The 17,303-nt window shown below is 41.6% G+C and overlaps 1 protein-coding gene and 1 long non-coding RNA gene across 17 annotated transcripts; both read left to right on the forward strand.

Moving 5' to 3' along the window:
* Positions 1-2,750: 2,750 nt before the first annotated feature.
* On the forward strand, positions 2,751-13,341 carry LOC119015873. Of its 16 annotated transcripts, none has more exons than XR_005073576.1 (11): positions 2,751-2,809; positions 3,081-3,251; positions 3,740-3,817; positions 3,929-4,004; positions 4,216-4,435; positions 4,585-4,655; positions 5,007-5,095; positions 9,688-9,812; positions 10,089-10,172; positions 11,107-11,208; positions 11,415-13,341. XR_005073576.1 is itself a non-coding variant. In XM_037091925.1 (9 exons), the coding sequence occupies exons 2-8, from the start codon at positions 3,246-3,248 to the stop codon at positions 11,201-11,203; spliced, it is 600 nt and encodes a 199-aa protein (XP_036947820.1). In that variant the 5' UTR covers positions 2,751-2,809; positions 3,081-3,245; the 3' UTR covers positions 11,204-11,242; positions 11,415-13,341. The 16 variants fall into 16 exon arrangements, 3 of the variants coding, with proteins under 3 accessions (XP_036947820.1, XP_036947819.1, XP_036947821.1); XR_005073573.1 differs by having other exon boundaries at positions 11,139-11,208; XR_005073572.1 differs by having other exon boundaries at positions 9,688-9,779; positions 11,139-11,208.
* A 2,321-nt stretch (positions 13,342-15,662) lies between these two features.
* Positions 15,663-16,445, forward strand: LOC119015874. Its single transcript, XR_005073578.1, has 3 exons — positions 15,663-15,806; positions 16,129-16,237; positions 16,324-16,445. It is a non-coding gene; the product is annotated as an uncharacterized LOC119015874 (long non-coding RNA).
* Positions 16,446-17,303: the final 858 nt, after the last annotated feature.

Below are 17,303 nucleotides of genomic sequence, written 5' to 3' on the forward strand. Positions count from 1 at the left end.
AACTGACAAATGCTGCTAGATAGCTAATCAACTGCCAACTGCTCTATGAGCCTCAGCTCCCCACAAGGAACCAGGTGGGAAAATAGCACTGACCTGATAGCAAGAAAGGACAAGAAGCTTACTTGCTTATCAGTTACAAGCTAAGAAACTGCCTTTTTTATGTGTGTGTTTTGCTAGCTACCTAGCTAGCATCATTGGCTTGGTTGTTGTTTGGTTGCCATAGCAACATGGCCACTGAAACTACAGCAGCAGCAGTAAGGTACACATTACTCCTCCAGTTTTTTGAGTACCCTTAAGATATAAAATCAGAAAATGGTAGAATAAAGTTCAAACATAGAATTCAAAGATAATATCCAGAGACTTTATATACTGACCACTTTAATAAAACTGATGTTACTACCAATCTGCTGTTTTACACTGAGCATATCACTGCATGGCATACAGCCACATCAAAGCACTACAGCTTCTACGTCAAGAGAGGAATGTGCAAGGGGAGACAAATTCAGATCTTTGAGGATGAAGATAAGTGCTAAGAGAGAAAGATATTGACCATCAACTTCTACCAAAATGGTACAGTCATGGTGCAAGGCAATGAAGATGCCCTTGGTTCGTTTGTGCAGAGCTTTCATACTCTGAAGAAGATAGCAGCATCTAAAAAGGATACAGGAAGCACTCTGAGCTCTGCCACCACCATACGCACTACATCAGCAGACAGCCAGGTCCAGAGCAGTACTCAAAGCTTCCCCATACCTGAGCCAATCAAGCAGCATCCAGAGCAGCACACCATCAGCCTCCTGAGAGACAGACTGGCTCTGCTAGAGGTGGAGCTGACCGAGCTGAGAGAACAGCTACTCCCCACCAGCACCACAACACACCCTGACCTCCAGGAACAACTCAACCAAAATAAGCACCAGATGGACACTACTACACAAGAACTCAGGGAACAGATCTCCAACCTGCAGAAGGATAAACAGGCCCTCAACACAGAGCTGAGAGAAACAAAAGACATCGTGAGAAGAGAAATAGCGCAGATGAGAGACGACATGACGAGGGAATTATCAGCCGTCAGGTGGAACTACAACTACAGCACAGAACACAGACTGTAGAAATGCCCCCCAGCCTTCCAACTACTGAGCCCCCACCACTCAGTGAAGACGCAACAGAGGAAAGACCCCCAGCCCCCTGCCCCCCGCCCCATCTGGCACCTCACAACGCCAGACCAGCACCCTGAAAAAAGACACCGAGGTTGCTATTCTTATTGACTCAACCGGCAAAGTCATCCAAGAACAAAAGCTCTTCCCCAATATGAAAGTATCAAAGGTCTGGTGCCCCACAGCTGAGGCTGCACTCCAAATCCTTTCCCACCATGAATTTGACACACCAGGCCATATTCTGATCCACACTGGCACCAACAACCTGCATGAGGAGCAGGAAAAGGTTGGTAGTCTGGTCACCAATGTAGCAGAGGAAGCAGCGTCATCATTTCCAAACTCCCACATCACCATCTCTACCCTGCTACCCCGCAGAGACTTTCACCCCAGGACCATCCACAGGGTGAGCAGAGACATCACCAGAGGCTGTGCCTCGCTCCCTAATGTGCAAGTTGCACATCATCCAGCCATAACTCCTGAACACCTGCTTGACCACTACCATTTAAACAAGCAGGCAGTGGGCATATTTACCAAATCACTGAAGGATGTGGCACTGGGCCGTCAAAGCCTCCATCTCACACCAACCAGAGGAGTAGCCAGAACCTCAGTACCAACAGGACCCCATCTGGAGCCAAAGACCTCCCAGACATCCACCCAGACCCGGCTCACGCCACAGACCCCCACCTCCACCACTATACCATCACTTCCAGCAGCAAAGGCAGACAGGCCCTGACTCAGCAGACAGAGTCACACCAAGCTCCACACAGCTATGCAGAGGCGCTCCAAAGACGAGTGGACCGAGAAGGGACGAACGGGATTAAACAACTCCTTCAGTATATCTGCACAAAACTGAACTAGTGTTCACACACACACACACACACACACACACACACAACCTCTGAAAAGGTAAAGAATGCCTATTGATATTTTATATCTTTGAAAAAATACTTTTAACTAGATATTGTTCAGTCATGTTGCATTTATACAATTCAGTGTTTGACTCTCTTGACAGTCCAGTTGTTTTCAACTGTTTTCAACTATTTGCTTTTCTTCCGGTCACCTGTCTTATACAATGAAATCCCTTTCAATATGCATGTGGAATATACAGGGCCTAAAATCGTCAACCTTCAGGTTGAAGAGTTTGTATGGATTCAGATCAGTCTCATAAATAATAAATGCACAGCGAAAGACTCACCAGTGTGTTTTGTGATTTATATATAAATGACTCTCTACACACAAATATATTTCAATGCACACACAAAAAGTTTTCAATATATGTAAATGTAAAAAAGTTTCACTTATATTTTTCTGATCATGATTAATATAAATGTAATATAAATCCACATATATGTATTTAAATTATATATTTACATGTTGTTACATTCATATACAATCCGCTGCACTTGCATTTAAAAATCGTTTTTCATTCGTAAACGTGTCTGTATATGTGTGTCAAGTTGTCTACATTTGTGTCTCAGCCAATGCACGAATGCATTTTTTTCAGATGGAACTGTCCGCAGCCAATGAGCTGTCGTTCTCATTTTCAGCCAATCACATTAGCTTAGCTTCACGCGGGACGGTTACGCCCATCACATTTTGCGGAGGGGTCAGAGGTCAGCTTCAAGATGGCGTCAGGAGGCAATTCTGTGGAATAAAGTGTGAGTAAAACATAACTAATTTAGCTTCTAACCTCCTTGTCATAAGCAACCAATGAATTGGTTTGCTAAGTTATAACATGAGCTGAGTTACTTCGAGAATGATTTGAAACCTTAGTCGGTTTAATTGTGTTTTAAGCTTGTAACTCCATAAGCTAGCGTTAGCCAGCTTTGCTCATGTGTAAAGTTTCCGCATGCTAACTAGGTGTTTCTACTTCTATGATGTATGAACTATAACGTTACCATTAGTGAAAGTAAAGTGTCTGTGTGACAGGGTCTTACGCCTCGAGCCGAGGTAGCAGCACGGGCTTTGGTTCAGCTATTAGCGAGGGAACTGTCCGCGCCTTCAAGCGCATCCCAAGTTAGGGTAGCGACAGGACAGGGAGCCAAGTCAGCGGACCAGTCAGGGCTGGAGACAGCACCCAACCTGTCCCCAATAATGATGGTAGGCTGAGGCAGGCCATGAGAAGGTCATGGGTTTTATTAACTATCCCTATATTTCACATTACAATATCAAAACAGTGGTTTAAGGCCTGTTTATATGTAAACATCATTATTTGATGTTATGGTTGACGACATTTTTCCATAGTCTGCGTTTCTCTGTGTCCTGTTATGCTGCCATACAAACGATAACATTACCGAACAGCATGAACGTATTTTATACTCCTATTTAGTTATTAATAACTACAGTCTTTGAAAACGAGTTAAATATAAAACCTTCAACTAAAGCCATTTTCCTACATTTCCATTATTTATCAATATTGCTCTAGAATAAATAGACCATCTCTGGTTTTCCTCACACATTTTTTTGTAATTCCCACATCAGGCAATTCCCAAGTATGTTTGGAGATCAGCTGAGAGGTAAAAGGCGGTTCTTAGCCCTGCCACCTATTATTGTCAAAAGGACTGATTTCCATATCTGTGTCCTTTCAGTTCCCGCCTGAGGGCCCAGGGGAGCTGGAACTTGCTTATGCTGGCCTTGGGAAAAGGATTATTAGTACACACAGTGAGGTAATCATACATATATGTATATGAATATGTATTAAACAATATTGTACAATGTTCAATGACTGATGTTAATAACCTGCTGAATAGTTAATCATATCTCACTTTGATTTAAAGATTGTGGCTCTCCTTGAGGAGGAGTTTCCAAAACCAAAATTATTAAAAGAAGGATGGATGTTCTTCAAATCTACAGGTAGCATTTTTCTCAACCAAAAATATAGCTATAATTTTTTTTCACATTCAGAGCCCCAGAGATGTGTTATGTGACATCCTGCTTTGAAATACCATTCATATTACACAAAGTGGTAGAGGACAGTACTAAAGTTGCCTGATATTAATGCATGTATATTTTTACAATGTTTTGAAGGACCCTTGTGTTGTTCCTCTTTACATCTTAAACATAGGTGGGAGCAGACGTTGCAAGCTGTCCATAATCCCTACTGACAACGAGGGGTACTCCACAAGGCTCCTCAAATCAGTGTCCAACAACGGCAAAGACATAGTGTTTGTTGTTCCACTACAGGAGCAACTTTCCACCGAAGCGCTTCCTTTTGATTCGCCAGAGTTCGCAAAGATGCCACAGTCATGCTGCATTTCATGTGGCAGTGAAATGCCTTTGCAGAGGTTGCCGCTGCATATAGAGTTAAAGTCAGAATTATATTTCCTGTGTCCAGGAGATGTCACATGTCTGAGAGAGGTTCATTAACAACAATACTTTTCTCCTAAAAATTGTGCCCTCTTTAAAGTATTTACTTTTTAAAATTTTCTTTTAGGTTTGCCCAGTCTGTCTCGTATCATACCCAGTTGGTATCCTCCCATCTCACACAAGCACATGTGGTGACAGGTAAGAGGTTTTGACTAATTCAGGTTTACTTAATTCAAGTCCATGTTCTGAGTCAAGTGAAGAACATGTAAAGACTGTCACGCATAATTAGAGTATGATTATGTGTTGTGAATGCTCTTGTTCCTGTTTTGTGCTCAGAGTGCTGTATTGTGACAGCTATAGTAGTTGCATCAGAGTGTGACTGCAACATCATCTATTTGCAGTAGAAATCATAACAGAGCTACTACTTCTTAGGGTTCTGATTTGATGACTATGTAAGATGGAGCCTATATGCATGAAGAAATATGTGAAAAATAATAACCACTATTGATCTGTCTCCTTTTGCCATTCTGTTTTTTTGTCTGTCCTAAGAATGGGCAGTGCTCTCTGCAGTGGAACAGCTATGGAAAAAGAATTACCAGGACCTTCTGTCCCACGATTACCACCATCTTTTTCATCAGGTTATTTATTCAGAACAATTACTGTTGTGGTGTAATTGGAAAAAAGGACATTTTTTAGCTGTAAATTATTTAATAAATACTCACAAAGTTACAACAACAAACATCCCCAAAATAAATTTTGCTACAAGATGTTTGATCCAGTCATTTAAAAAGGAACATTGATTTCAATTACCTACCCTTAATTTATTGCTTTAAAATGCAAGGCTTTCAAAATGTCACTGTCGAGACAACTAATTCAGACTCTGGAGTGACAGATGCTATGTTGCTGTGATCTTATAATATTTCGAATTACTTGTAGTAATGGCGCTGGTAAAATATATCTATTTTTTACTTTCTAAATTATTTTTATTATTTTCTCCCCCTGTTTTCAGCGCCCCCCTGTGGATGACGGCGCCCCTAGCATTTGCCTATACTGCCTAGCCAATGCAAGACTGTAGAATTAGCTGAAGAACTCTGTCCAAAGGAGAAAAAATACATTTTACCATGGCTAATTCAAATTGCAACATGTCTCTCCAGTGAGACAACATGTGTTCTGCCGCTGGTGGAGACCAGTGTACTCGGTCATGTACGGTTTGAAACATTGCTTTTGGTAATTTTGGAAGGTGTGGCAAGCTTTCAATCAGTGTGTTAATATGAGAGAGCACCTGTTGGTATTTGTTTGGAAAATGTTTTGAGAAGGAGATCAGAGGCATGACTACCTCGGCTTTTGGAAATCTTTCTTTGGCCACTATAAAAATTGCCTCCAGTTCCCGTTTTACCTGCTCTCCATCCCTGGCATTTTTGTCATTGATTCCAAATGAAAGAGTGACTTTGAGGACATGATCCGTTTGCTTTGTGTTCTCCAAAATGTGCAGGGCATGGCACAATCGTGCTCCCGGGTAAGAGTCGACCTGTACTCTGCTGTCATTGCACTTTGGTAGCCGTGAAGTATTTGAGTCACCAAGTATCAGGATTGGCCTCTGGATGCTTAGCTTTTAAATGTGTCATTGTAATGCTGGTGCCTTGTAAACAGGGCTTTGTCCTCTGCCACTCGATCCAGTTTTTCCTTCAGCTTTACTTCAGCTCTCATTGCAGCATCCATATTAAAATCAACCAGTTCTTTCTTGACCCAGTTTACTGCCATGGTCCATGGCTCCTGCCAGTTTGTGCTGTCAGTAGTGAAGTGGAAATCTGCCAGTACACCCTCAAAATGTCTAGTGATAACTGCAACTGTGTCCTCAGTCCAGTCGCTGCAAGCTGTGTTAACTTGCGTGTGCACGTTCCCATCTGATGGTTTGGTTTGCACAGCCAGCCTAAGACGTTTGTAAGCATCCTTAATGTTTGTATTTTCCAAAGTTTTCCTGTTGAATTTGAAGCAGTAATCAAGGTGCTGATGAACCTTAAACTCTTTATTTAGTTATTTTTGTGTGTGTGTGTATATATATATATATATATGTGTATATATATATATATATATATATATATATATATATATATATATATATATATATATATATATATATATATATATATATATATATATATATATATATATATATACACACACACACACACAACCGGAACAAGGACAGGACATAACATCAAATAAAATAAAGTCAAATAATACAAGAGGGGGCAAACAAATTCTCATTGAGTTGAGTGAGCATTGTCTTTGTCTTTGAATAATGTCCATTTTCTCCGTAGATCTCCTCCATAATTTCCATCCAGTGTCCTGTTTGTGGAGCGTCATTTTTCAACCAGTTTCTTGTAATGGCCTTCTTATAGGCAACAATCATTATTTTGAAGAGGTACCTATCTTCTTTCATTACAACTCCTTCTGGGATCAATCCCAGATACAGAACCCTTGGGTCCCTGGGAACCTTATAATTTAAAATGACCTCCAAAAGTCTAATACTGTCATCCCAGAAAGATTGCAATTTGGCACATGACCAGAAAATATGTCTGTGATTGGCGTTATAGATTCCACATTGTCTCCAACATTTTTGTTGTAATCCAGTCTGTTTGCTTTTAATTTGAGGCGTGACAAAGAAACGTGTCAGATTTTTCCATCCGAACTCTCTCCAGCGTTTGGAGCTTGTAGAGCTATGTTGTGTTTTGCATAATAGGCTCCAATCACCCTCTGAAATTTTGGTCTGTAATTCACCTTCCCATTTAGATTTTATATACCGTGAAGTATTACCATTACACTTCTGTAGACGTGTATAGTTTAGAGACAGCTTTGGAGGGCATTTCCCTATAGGCATCCGTCATCGTTTTAATCAGCACATTACTCTCTGATGATGTAACAGTTTTTACCTGTTTATCAAAAAAGTGTCTTAGTTGTAAGAAACGAAACAAGTCTTTGTTTTCTAGTTCAAATTCTTTTTTAACCCTTTCAAATGATTTAAAAGTGTTAACTTCTGTCAGTGTGCATATGGCTGTAATACCTCTATCTGTCCATGTTGTAAAGGTTTTGTCAGTTTGTCCTGGTCTGAAAAGAGTTGTCTGTGAAGGCCACAGCAATAACCTACAGTCTCCTTCAAGTTTATATTTCCTGACTATATCCGTCCATGTTTTTAGTGTTTCAGAAACCGCGAAGTTGTCGTCTTCCTGGTGTCTGTAGTGTTTTTCTCCTAACCTGGTCTGAGGTAGACTTTTGCTCTGGATGAGCTCTATATTCTTCCATTTAGCATAGTATTCTGGAGAACACCAACATACCATGTATTTCAACTGAGCAGCATAAAAGTATTCTCTTAAATTGGGTAGAGCAAGGCCTCCGTTTAGTTTCTCCAGTTGAAGTGTTTTGAATTTGACTCTGGGTCTTTTGCCTTCCCAAATGAATCGCGACAACTGCCTATCCCATGCTGTAAATTGAGGAGAGGAACAGGTACAACAGTCTAGGCAGTACATTCAGCTTTATTGCTTCATTTTGACAGGTCTTTATGTATGTTGTTGTTGATTTTATGGTAATTTATCTCATAGAGCTTATACAGGTCTCGTGTAATAAAGACTCCAAGATATTTCATATTTCTCAAATCCCATTTTAATTTATATTTCTGTCTGATGGAGCTGCTCGGTGTGTAGTTCACGCACAGGACCTGTGTTTTATTTATATTAAGTTTGTACCCCGATTTCTGGCCAAAATTATCCAGGATTGACAGAAGTTTGGGAAATGTTGAGTCTGGGTTCTTTAAGTATAACGTTAAGATATCTTTTAAAAGATTGGCAAGAGTCTTAGGGACTGCCTTGCCTTCTGCCATATCTTCTTCTTTTTTTCTTCAAGGAATAAAAGCTTTCAAGTTCTTCAGTCTAATTTTGTTCCAAATATTCTTTAAATTCGTTTTGAATGTCTTGATTGCACAGAGGATCATTTAATAAGCTTGTGTTGAGCCTCCATGTGGTATTTTTAATTTCACCATCTAAATGTAGGGATAGATATTATCCAGTGGTGATTCTGGGGGGTGGCCTGGGGTGGCCATGGCCACCCCTGAAAACTCATTGGCCACCCCTGATCTGATAGGTAGTTGGTCAAGTTCATCAACACAAGAAACAAGAGAAATGCTGTCAATCAATGATGACAGCTGATCAGCTGATTTAGGGCCAGTTTTATATTTCTAACTAACACAGTAATGTGCACACAGAGGCTGTGAGAGCTGATTTCTGGTCAGCGAACATTTGGCCAATGGCCATGCAGGTGTAATAGGTGAGCCATTAGCACACTGCATCTGCTGCTGCTGCTGGTCCGGTCCGGCCCGGTTGTTAATGAAACAGGAGGACGGCCACAGTGACAACATCAACTGCTGGATAAAAACGCTGAAATCTGTCTATTGAGAGGTAATTTAATGTTTAGCAATGTCGTAGTTCCCTCTGAATGTGTAGGACAACTTTATCTGGTACTAAGTAGCAGCTAAAAGAGGAGCTAGTTCAGCAGTCTGCAAACCAAGTTAAGCATTTAACGTTAGCATTTTAAAAAAAAAAAATGTTATTTGCATACTGCCATGAAATATGAACAGCTGTTTTCTGGAGTGAAGACTGAGGGCTTCTTTTTTTTTTTACAGATGTGTGTGTTCAGTAGAGCTGATGTTATATTTCTGACCAACCAGTGTGTGAAATAAAGTGTGACAGACTAGATTTAAGTAGCTATTACACAAGAACAAGCTGGGATTTATTTATCTGCTCTGTGATTTAAGGGCTGTTTAAAGACTTTATGCTCTTGGAGATAAAGCACTTTGTGTTTGTATCAATTAGCTCATCTTAACAGTTCACATATTTTTAGATGTTTAAATATGCAGAAGACGAGCAAATTGCATTCAAATGCCACACATGCTTGAGATGCAGTATGTGTTAATTGTGTTATTAAAAGTGATGGAAGTTGTCGGTAGTTATGTAAAAATAAACCTTTGTAGATACTATAAATAGACATAATTAGGCACATTGTTGACACCTCCTTTCTTTTTGGCATTTTAATGGAGTCAAAGCTGTTTTTAAGACCTGTAGTTTGCATACTGATTCTAACCCAGTTTGACAATGATCCTGCTTGATGTTTGTAGTTACAGCTATTACATCACAGTGAATTGACTGACTGATTGAGTGATTGAATTCCATTTCCCCAGGGTTATTTAGAGAATAGCTATGGCCCGGTCCAGTCAGCAGCCTCAGTACAGCTGTAGTAACCCAGAGCAGTCAGCTCCCCCTGCACAGGATGGTGGGTCATTCTTGGACAGATGGAATGTACCATGTAGGCTCACATTCAAGTTGTTTGTCACTCCAGTCATACAATTACAACTGTATGTATGAATGTATGTATATATGAATGTGTAAGTGTGAAAGAAATAAATTGATAAATATATATATACAGTTTTTTTTCACACGTACATACATACATAGACGTGTGTGTGTGTGTGTGTGTGTGTGTGTGTGTGTGTGTGTGTGTGTGTGTGTGTGTGTGTGTGTGTGGCAGAACCTCCAACCTATTGATGGCTCAGATTTCTCAGATATCTGTGTGTTCCCACAGCTGACCGGCCACACCCAGAAGAGGAGGAGATAGTGAGAGATGAGTGTGATTCAGCAGTGTCTGGAGCTCCACCTGCTGAGCATGGTATGTCAAGTTCTGTTTTGTCCAGATGTGTCATTCATGAACAGTTACTTGAAGTTGTTGTGTACTTTCATACATGATTATTTTAAAAAGGATGGTCCAATTTTGCCCAAAGTGTTTGCTATTTATTTGCTAATGCACAGCAAACCCCATGCTTAAACATAGACAATCTGCTCTGTAGATCTCAACCGCGGTCGGCTGCGTACGTGCCATTAAACTTGGCTATGCCATGGCCACCCCACACTAGCTTTGTGTCCCATCTTGGCCACCCCAGTAAAAATATCCTGGATATGCCACTGATGGATATACACCCGCATGGTCTGAGATATATTTTACCCCTATTTGACATTTGAAAATTTTGTGTCTTTCTGAATGAAACATTAAAAAGTAATCAGCTCTTGAATGAACATTATGAGGGTGGGAGAAAAAGGTAAACTGCCTCATTGTTGGGTTTAATTCCCTCCAAACATCCATCATAGCTGCTTCAAGGAGAAGTTTCTTAACGGTGACTTTCTCAGGATTATTTCTTTCTGTTAAATTAGTCGAGTCGAGGGACTGTTGGAATTGTATCTTCCAGTCTCCACCACAGATAAGGACCCCACCAGTGTCTTCAGCAATTATATCCAATATTTTCCTCCATAAATGTTTTATCATTACCTGGGGGTCTATACACATTTAATAGTGTTACCTGCTTGTGGTCAATGTAACCTTTTACTAGAATGTATCTCCCCTCAGTGTCCTTTATCTGTTTGGAGATCTGGAACATAATTTTGTCAGAGATTAATATTATAACTCCTCTCTTTTGTCCATGTTTGTAAGATTAGTAATATGCTAATATATTTTCAAAAGCCAAATGTTTAAACTTTTCATGCTCTTTATCACTGAGGTGAGTCTCCTGCCAAAAAATAATGTGTTGCTTTTGTCTTATTTTTCTCAGACTCATTTTGGATTAATTTTTAATATTTCCAGACATTTCTCAAACCAGAGCTGCAGGCCCTGCTCGCCCTCCCTCGTACTCAGCACGGACAGGGTAGAACCAGTAGGATATTATTAAAGGATATTGTTGTTACATGGTAAGAATTTAAGTGGTGCTTCAAACTGATTACTAGACAGAACACTGCTATGTTCACTGTACAGAGCATGAAGCACTAACTCCTTGATAACTGTACAACAAACATGCTAGTGGTCTGTGTGTTCTAACCCTCTCTCTCCCGTGTTTTCGATCTGTCTACTGCTTAATAAAAGGTGTCCATGCCAGAAGAAAATCTTAAAAAAAAAAAAGATGCTGTTTGAAACCATCCCCATGTTCACTGGAGGAACCTGCAACCCTCAGTTCATGGTGTACCAGCTGAAGATGAAGATCCACACGTCGAACCCAAGAAGACAAGCTGATGCTGTTTGAGTTCCCGCAGCCGCTTCCTGTTTGTGGAGACATCATGGTGGAGTCCTTCCACAAGTAGAACAAGATGATGAGGACGGTGAAGCTGTACTTCACTAAGACGGTAGAAGAATTAGCTGACTGTGACGCCAGCAGCACGTTGGCCTCTGTGACACTGAACGTTAGCGACACCTGAGAGGGAGTGAGGGAGAGACGGAGGGAGAGAGAGAGAGACACAGACAGCAGGTCATTACTGTACCTGCACACATGACAAGACTACAGGTTGTTCCTGCACCTGTGATGGAGCTGCTCATACACATTCAAGGACAAGAGCCACTCACTGCCTCCATGTTGGCTGCAGCTCCACTCATGGATCAATAACAGCTTCTTGGGGAGCGACTGTACCCAATGATTCAGGCCCTTCAGCCAAATTTGGCTGGTAAAATTACTGGGATACTGCTGGAGATTGACAACTGGGAGCTGCTGTACATGCTGAAGGCTGCTGAAGAGATATTTGAGCTGTTTGAAAGAACGATAGCAGAGCAGAGCACATGACTGTGAGTGTTACTGTGATCTTTTGGTCTGCATTGGTAAATTTCACCCTGATATTTTAGTCATTAACTCTACTAATTCATGTGAAACCCTGAGTGGCTTGGCAGGGCAAAACAAGGGCAACAGTGGGTGATTGGGGTAAAGGAGCACAAGACAGCAGCACAGCAAGTGGCTGCCTTTGCCCCATCAGAGGAGGAGATGCATGTAAGTTCATCACATTTCCTGTCAGAACCTGTCAGAACATTAACCTTAATTTTTTCTCCTCTGCCAACAGTGGTTTGATGTCTCCTACAGACTGGTGCAGCCACAACTCCTGAGACCCACCAGGAATTGCAAGAGGGATGTGAAATGGAAACATTTGAACAGTTGTGATAATCTGGGCCTACCTGCTGCACCGGGGCAAGTTCCAGGAGGCGCTGGGCTTCTACAGAGAGGTCCTGACACGAGACAAGAAGTGTGTGACCATCCCCAGTCAGCGGCACTGTGTCATCTACTACAGCTTCCTGCTGAGGAACCAGCTGCTGTACAAACCCGTCGCTCTGCTCTTCCACAAGATGCTGTTTGAAACCATCCCCATGTTTACTGGAGGAACCTGCAAACCCTGCAAGTCCTGCCACAAGATGAACAAGATAATGAAGAAGATGAAGTGGAGGACAAGCTCAAAGGTGCAGGCACTGATGGGAAACCTCCTCAGGCCGCGATGTGAAGTTCATTGTGAAAGACTCAGTAGAGGAGAAGATGGTGGAGATCCAGAGGGGGAAGCAGGACCTGGTGGAGAAGGCTTTTGGCTCCAAGAACAATGACAGGAAAACATCTTGCATCAATGACATCAAGGCTCTGATGGAGCTATAGATGTCTGACAATGGGCCTGAGCTAATGTGTCAACAGTGCAACAAGACAAACCTTGAACCATTACAACAGTTGACTGTGTTCTCTATTGTTGTCTCAGTTCATATCTGAGAGTTTTTGCACACATTGTTAATGTTTGCTTCCTACTTTGAATTTGATATTTTGCTTTCATAGTTTATCATTTTTGTTCTATTTTGATTCCAGCTGTTTTATTAAAATTTTGATAAGTAGTTTTGTAAGTTTAATTGTTCTAAGTAGTTGCCATTATTTGTTTTGCTTTTAGTCCAGACATATATTTATGGATCGCCAACACATTCAGCACACAAACGAGTGCTTTGGCAGTATGTACAGTGTTACCTCATGCCAATAAAGCCAGTTGAATTGAGAGAGAGACTGAGAGACTGGCTGACTCTGTTTCCAGCACTAAGACTGTATCTGACTGTCCATCCACACTTGACACCCAGCAGAGGCTGGATAGTACAAACACTCCCACTGGCACAGTTGATGTTTTGATTTTGTTTACATTTTTTTTTTTGTTTTTTAAAATGTCACTTTTCAAGTTGTCTATTTTCCTTTGTACTAATTAAAAGTTAAGTTACATGCTATGAGGAAGTGTATGCCATATGATTGATCTTAATCTGTGAGAAGTTGAGATAATGGCAAACATGGTGTTTTACAGGAGGGCTAATGTTACGTTAGCTCTGTAAGGGAGCGGATGCTCTGTAACTTTGCAAGGGTACATCGCAGAGGGTTACGGCCTATGAAACTGTCAGGTCTGAAATCACGTAGTGGAGGACGAACCTTACGTAACCTTACGTAACCTTACGTAACCTCCGTATGGTGTGCCTTTTTCCTGCGAGGTCATTGAGCAGAGTTAGAGCCAATCAAATTTGTGCAAAATGTGTGCATTGCAGAGAGATGTGCAGGTTAATACACTGATTAGTTTGAATTCATGTCAGCTAAGGATGAGAATATTAAGGTTTGTTGTACACTGTGTGCTGGTGACAAAGTACTATCAATCCTCAAAAACAAATTTGAAGTGGCAGCATGACTGAATGTAACCAGGGGCGGACTGGCCATCTGTGTGTTCTGGAGAATCACAGAACGGTCGGTACTCCAGGATGGCTGGTGGCCGCCACAAAGTCATCACCAGTGTTTTTTTGTTTTGGTTTTTTTCGTTGTTTTGTCCGGTGGGTGGCAACAATCCGTCTTTAAGTTACATGCCAGCCGGCAGCCGCCCGTGCACACCAGCAGTGACGGACTGGAATTTGGGCAGATGCCAGAGCCCTCGTGGGCCGTTTGGGCCGGCCGGCCGACCAATGAGAGCGTGGCATGACCGTCGCAGCTATGTGGCATCAAGAACATTTCTCTCGCCCCCTTTTAAAGTGTCAATAATGAGCTTCATCTAAATTACAGACAAATCTTTCCAATTTCTTCACACTGGTATTTATTTTATCTTATCAGTATTTATATGCCACATATGCGTCTCTATATCAGTACACAGTGTACCAGAGCATGTGAGCGCAGCTGAGCGGCGAGAATTTCTGCTCCCTGCTTTCGTGGGTGTTCGCTGCTTCGCTCCATCGCTCAAAGTTATACCAGACAGCTCCGCTCAAACAGCGCTCTCCGCTCACCTAAAATTTCATTCAGCTCCGGTGAAATCGCTCCACGCTCGCTCAAATTTAAAAGAGGGAGCAATTCCTGACGTTTTCCACTGAACTACGGCTGGGACACACTGCCCGATGTGGCCTAAACTGACATGCAGCGGCTCTGTTGCTGGAGAGAGCCTGTCGATTGAAACCCTTTTCAGTTTGTAAAGAACAGTAGATTGTTTTGGGCTGCTGTGTTCTGTCTGTTTGAGCCAGTGGATGGCCTTGTACTGCCATCTAGTGGCCAGTCTTGGAACTGGAGCGAAAAGGAACCATCGCTCTGGCCTTTGGATTAAAACCCGCTCTGCGCTCCGACTATATTTCGCACGCTCCGCTCACATGCCCTGCAGTGTACAGTCACAAACTTTTACATCAGTCTGCATTGTTTTGTGGTGAAGTGTCTGCTTCAGATGTTTAAAAACGTGCATGGTTTGAAATAAAACAAATCTACCTACATTTTTTAAATTTGATTGTTTGTCTGCAAAAGTTAAAATGGTAAGACGGTAAGACATGTTTTTGTTATGGAGAGGCTGGCTCTGATGATTTATTCATTTTTTTATGCGTTGGGGTTGTGCATTGATATGTCAAAAGTGCATGTTCTTTCTGTGCGTCAAAAGTTCCATCTGCAAGTTGCCCCCGATAAATAAAATACCTGATCAGTACATGTTGCCCAGAAACACATCGTCGTTATCAAGTAAGGAGTTGTTCATACCTTTGGTGGTGACGTACATCAAGGACTTCTGTGAGAAGCTGTTTCCTGCACATGATCAGGGTGCCAACATACAGTATATTTATATGTATATCATTTTGAGCCAGAGGTTTTCTAAATAGTGCTTGAAGCTGAGGTTTTGTGTTGAATGTTTCAGAAAATGGAGCACGATTTCAGAAACTGTGTTTTAGCGATTGAGAAAAACTGCAATAACTGTCGCTGGCAGCGCTCTTATTTTGAAAACATGTAAACCACGTCCTTCCGGTTCAAAGGATGAACCAGTCCAATCAGCGATGATTCCTGACGCCCGAGGGTACCTACCTCTTCCTGTTTGGTTAATGTTGTTGTGTTTTCTGATTTATGATTGTGTTTACTGATTTGCGTTTGTTTTTTTAATGGGAAAATCAGGAAACGGAAAGTCCTCAAAAGTGACCCAATGTGGTTTCATCCATCTGAATTTCCTGGAGTGGTGGTGGGAGGAGGAGTGCCCTCAGCAGGAGGTTTGTGCCCCTGGTACTCCATTTAAAGGTTTGTGCCCCTGGTACTCCGTTTTGAGTCCATTGACTCTGAGTGAGAGTGGGGCTTGCTGAAGGCTCCTGTGGGGCTGTGGCACAGAAGCCAACGTCAGTAAATAGAAGGTGGAAAGCCGTAATTTCTAGATGTCCTTTTCAAGCAACCTTGCAATCATGGTCCATGGCTCTTGACTCCCCCTGCTGGTCAAATCGTAGAATGCAGATTTTTGAAAAGCCGTAAGCAAAACTAGTAAATGCATAACATGGCCTGACAACCTCTAATCAGGGTCCTGGCCTATAATGCTTGCAGGAAAGCTGCACAGGAGTCAAAAGAGGATGCCACTGGCCGCTTCCTGGCGTGGGATAAACCAGCTCAGTCCAGCTCACAGAGCCGCGTTCCCTGCTGTTTTAACGCCAAGGTGAGTCTCTGTTATTTTACTGTAATTTGGATTCTACAAGATTGTATTAGAACGTGTCATTCTTAATGATTGTGCTGTAATTTCAGACATGAGTACCTGCACAGGAAAGACCTCTACACCACCCTCCTCAGCCAACTCAACCAACCTGGTGGATCACAAGTAAGTCACATTTTAGTTGTCTTTTTCTTTCAGTGTGTAGAAACATGAAGTCTCTGTCAGATGTAGCTAAGAGATCATTTCCATCTCCCAGCCCTAATAACATTATACAACAGAAAGCGCCTGATTTCCTGTTTTTTTTTCCTGTAACATTCCTGTTACAGTGTGCACTGTTAGGGTTAGGGCTAGGGTTGTAAATATACCAGATTTAGCCAGAAGGCTAGTTTTCATCTGCAGTCCCTGACCAGATGTAACAATAGGCTCCCTAAAAGGCAAATAACAAGATTTAAAACAAAACAAAACAAAACAAAACAACACATCAACTAAGATAAGAACAACACTTTCTGATAAAACATTAATCATAACCACATATCCTGTAAGTATTTAATAGTTCACGGCATAAAATACATAAAGCATGCAGGACAAACAGTCAGTATCAGACAAATTCAAATAAAGGTAAAACTAGAGAGAGAATACAGAGAGGCATGCGCATCACATGCAGGCAGTAGCCCACCAGAGCAGACAGCACATGCACACAACAGCACAACATACAGCAACAGTGCATAAAAACAAAAACAAAACAAGAAAACAACAACATGTCTATCAGTCATAAACAAACAAAAACAAAACAAACAAACAAAAAACTAACCAAACAACAACACAAAAAACAAAACAAAACATGAAAACGAACCATATGGACGAGCTAAGCAAGCAGGACAAAATCACAGACACACTGACACAAGAAGGCAACAGCAGGGGGATCAGGTTCAGTGCTGGCAGGTCATATTATCAAAAAAACCACTGTTTCATATTGGAACTAAAGGACCGATACGTGTTTAGATCTCTGATACATGTTGGGATGTCGTTCCATTCTCGTGAGGCTGTGACAGAGAAGGCTGACTGACTAAAG

This window comes from Acanthopagrus latus, unplaced genomic scaffold, assembly GCF_904848185.1.
Source record: "Acanthopagrus latus isolate v.2019 unplaced genomic scaffold, fAcaLat1.1, whole genome shotgun sequence".
Lineage (NCBI taxonomy): Eukaryota > Metazoa > Chordata > Actinopteri > Spariformes > Sparidae > Acanthopagrus > Acanthopagrus latus.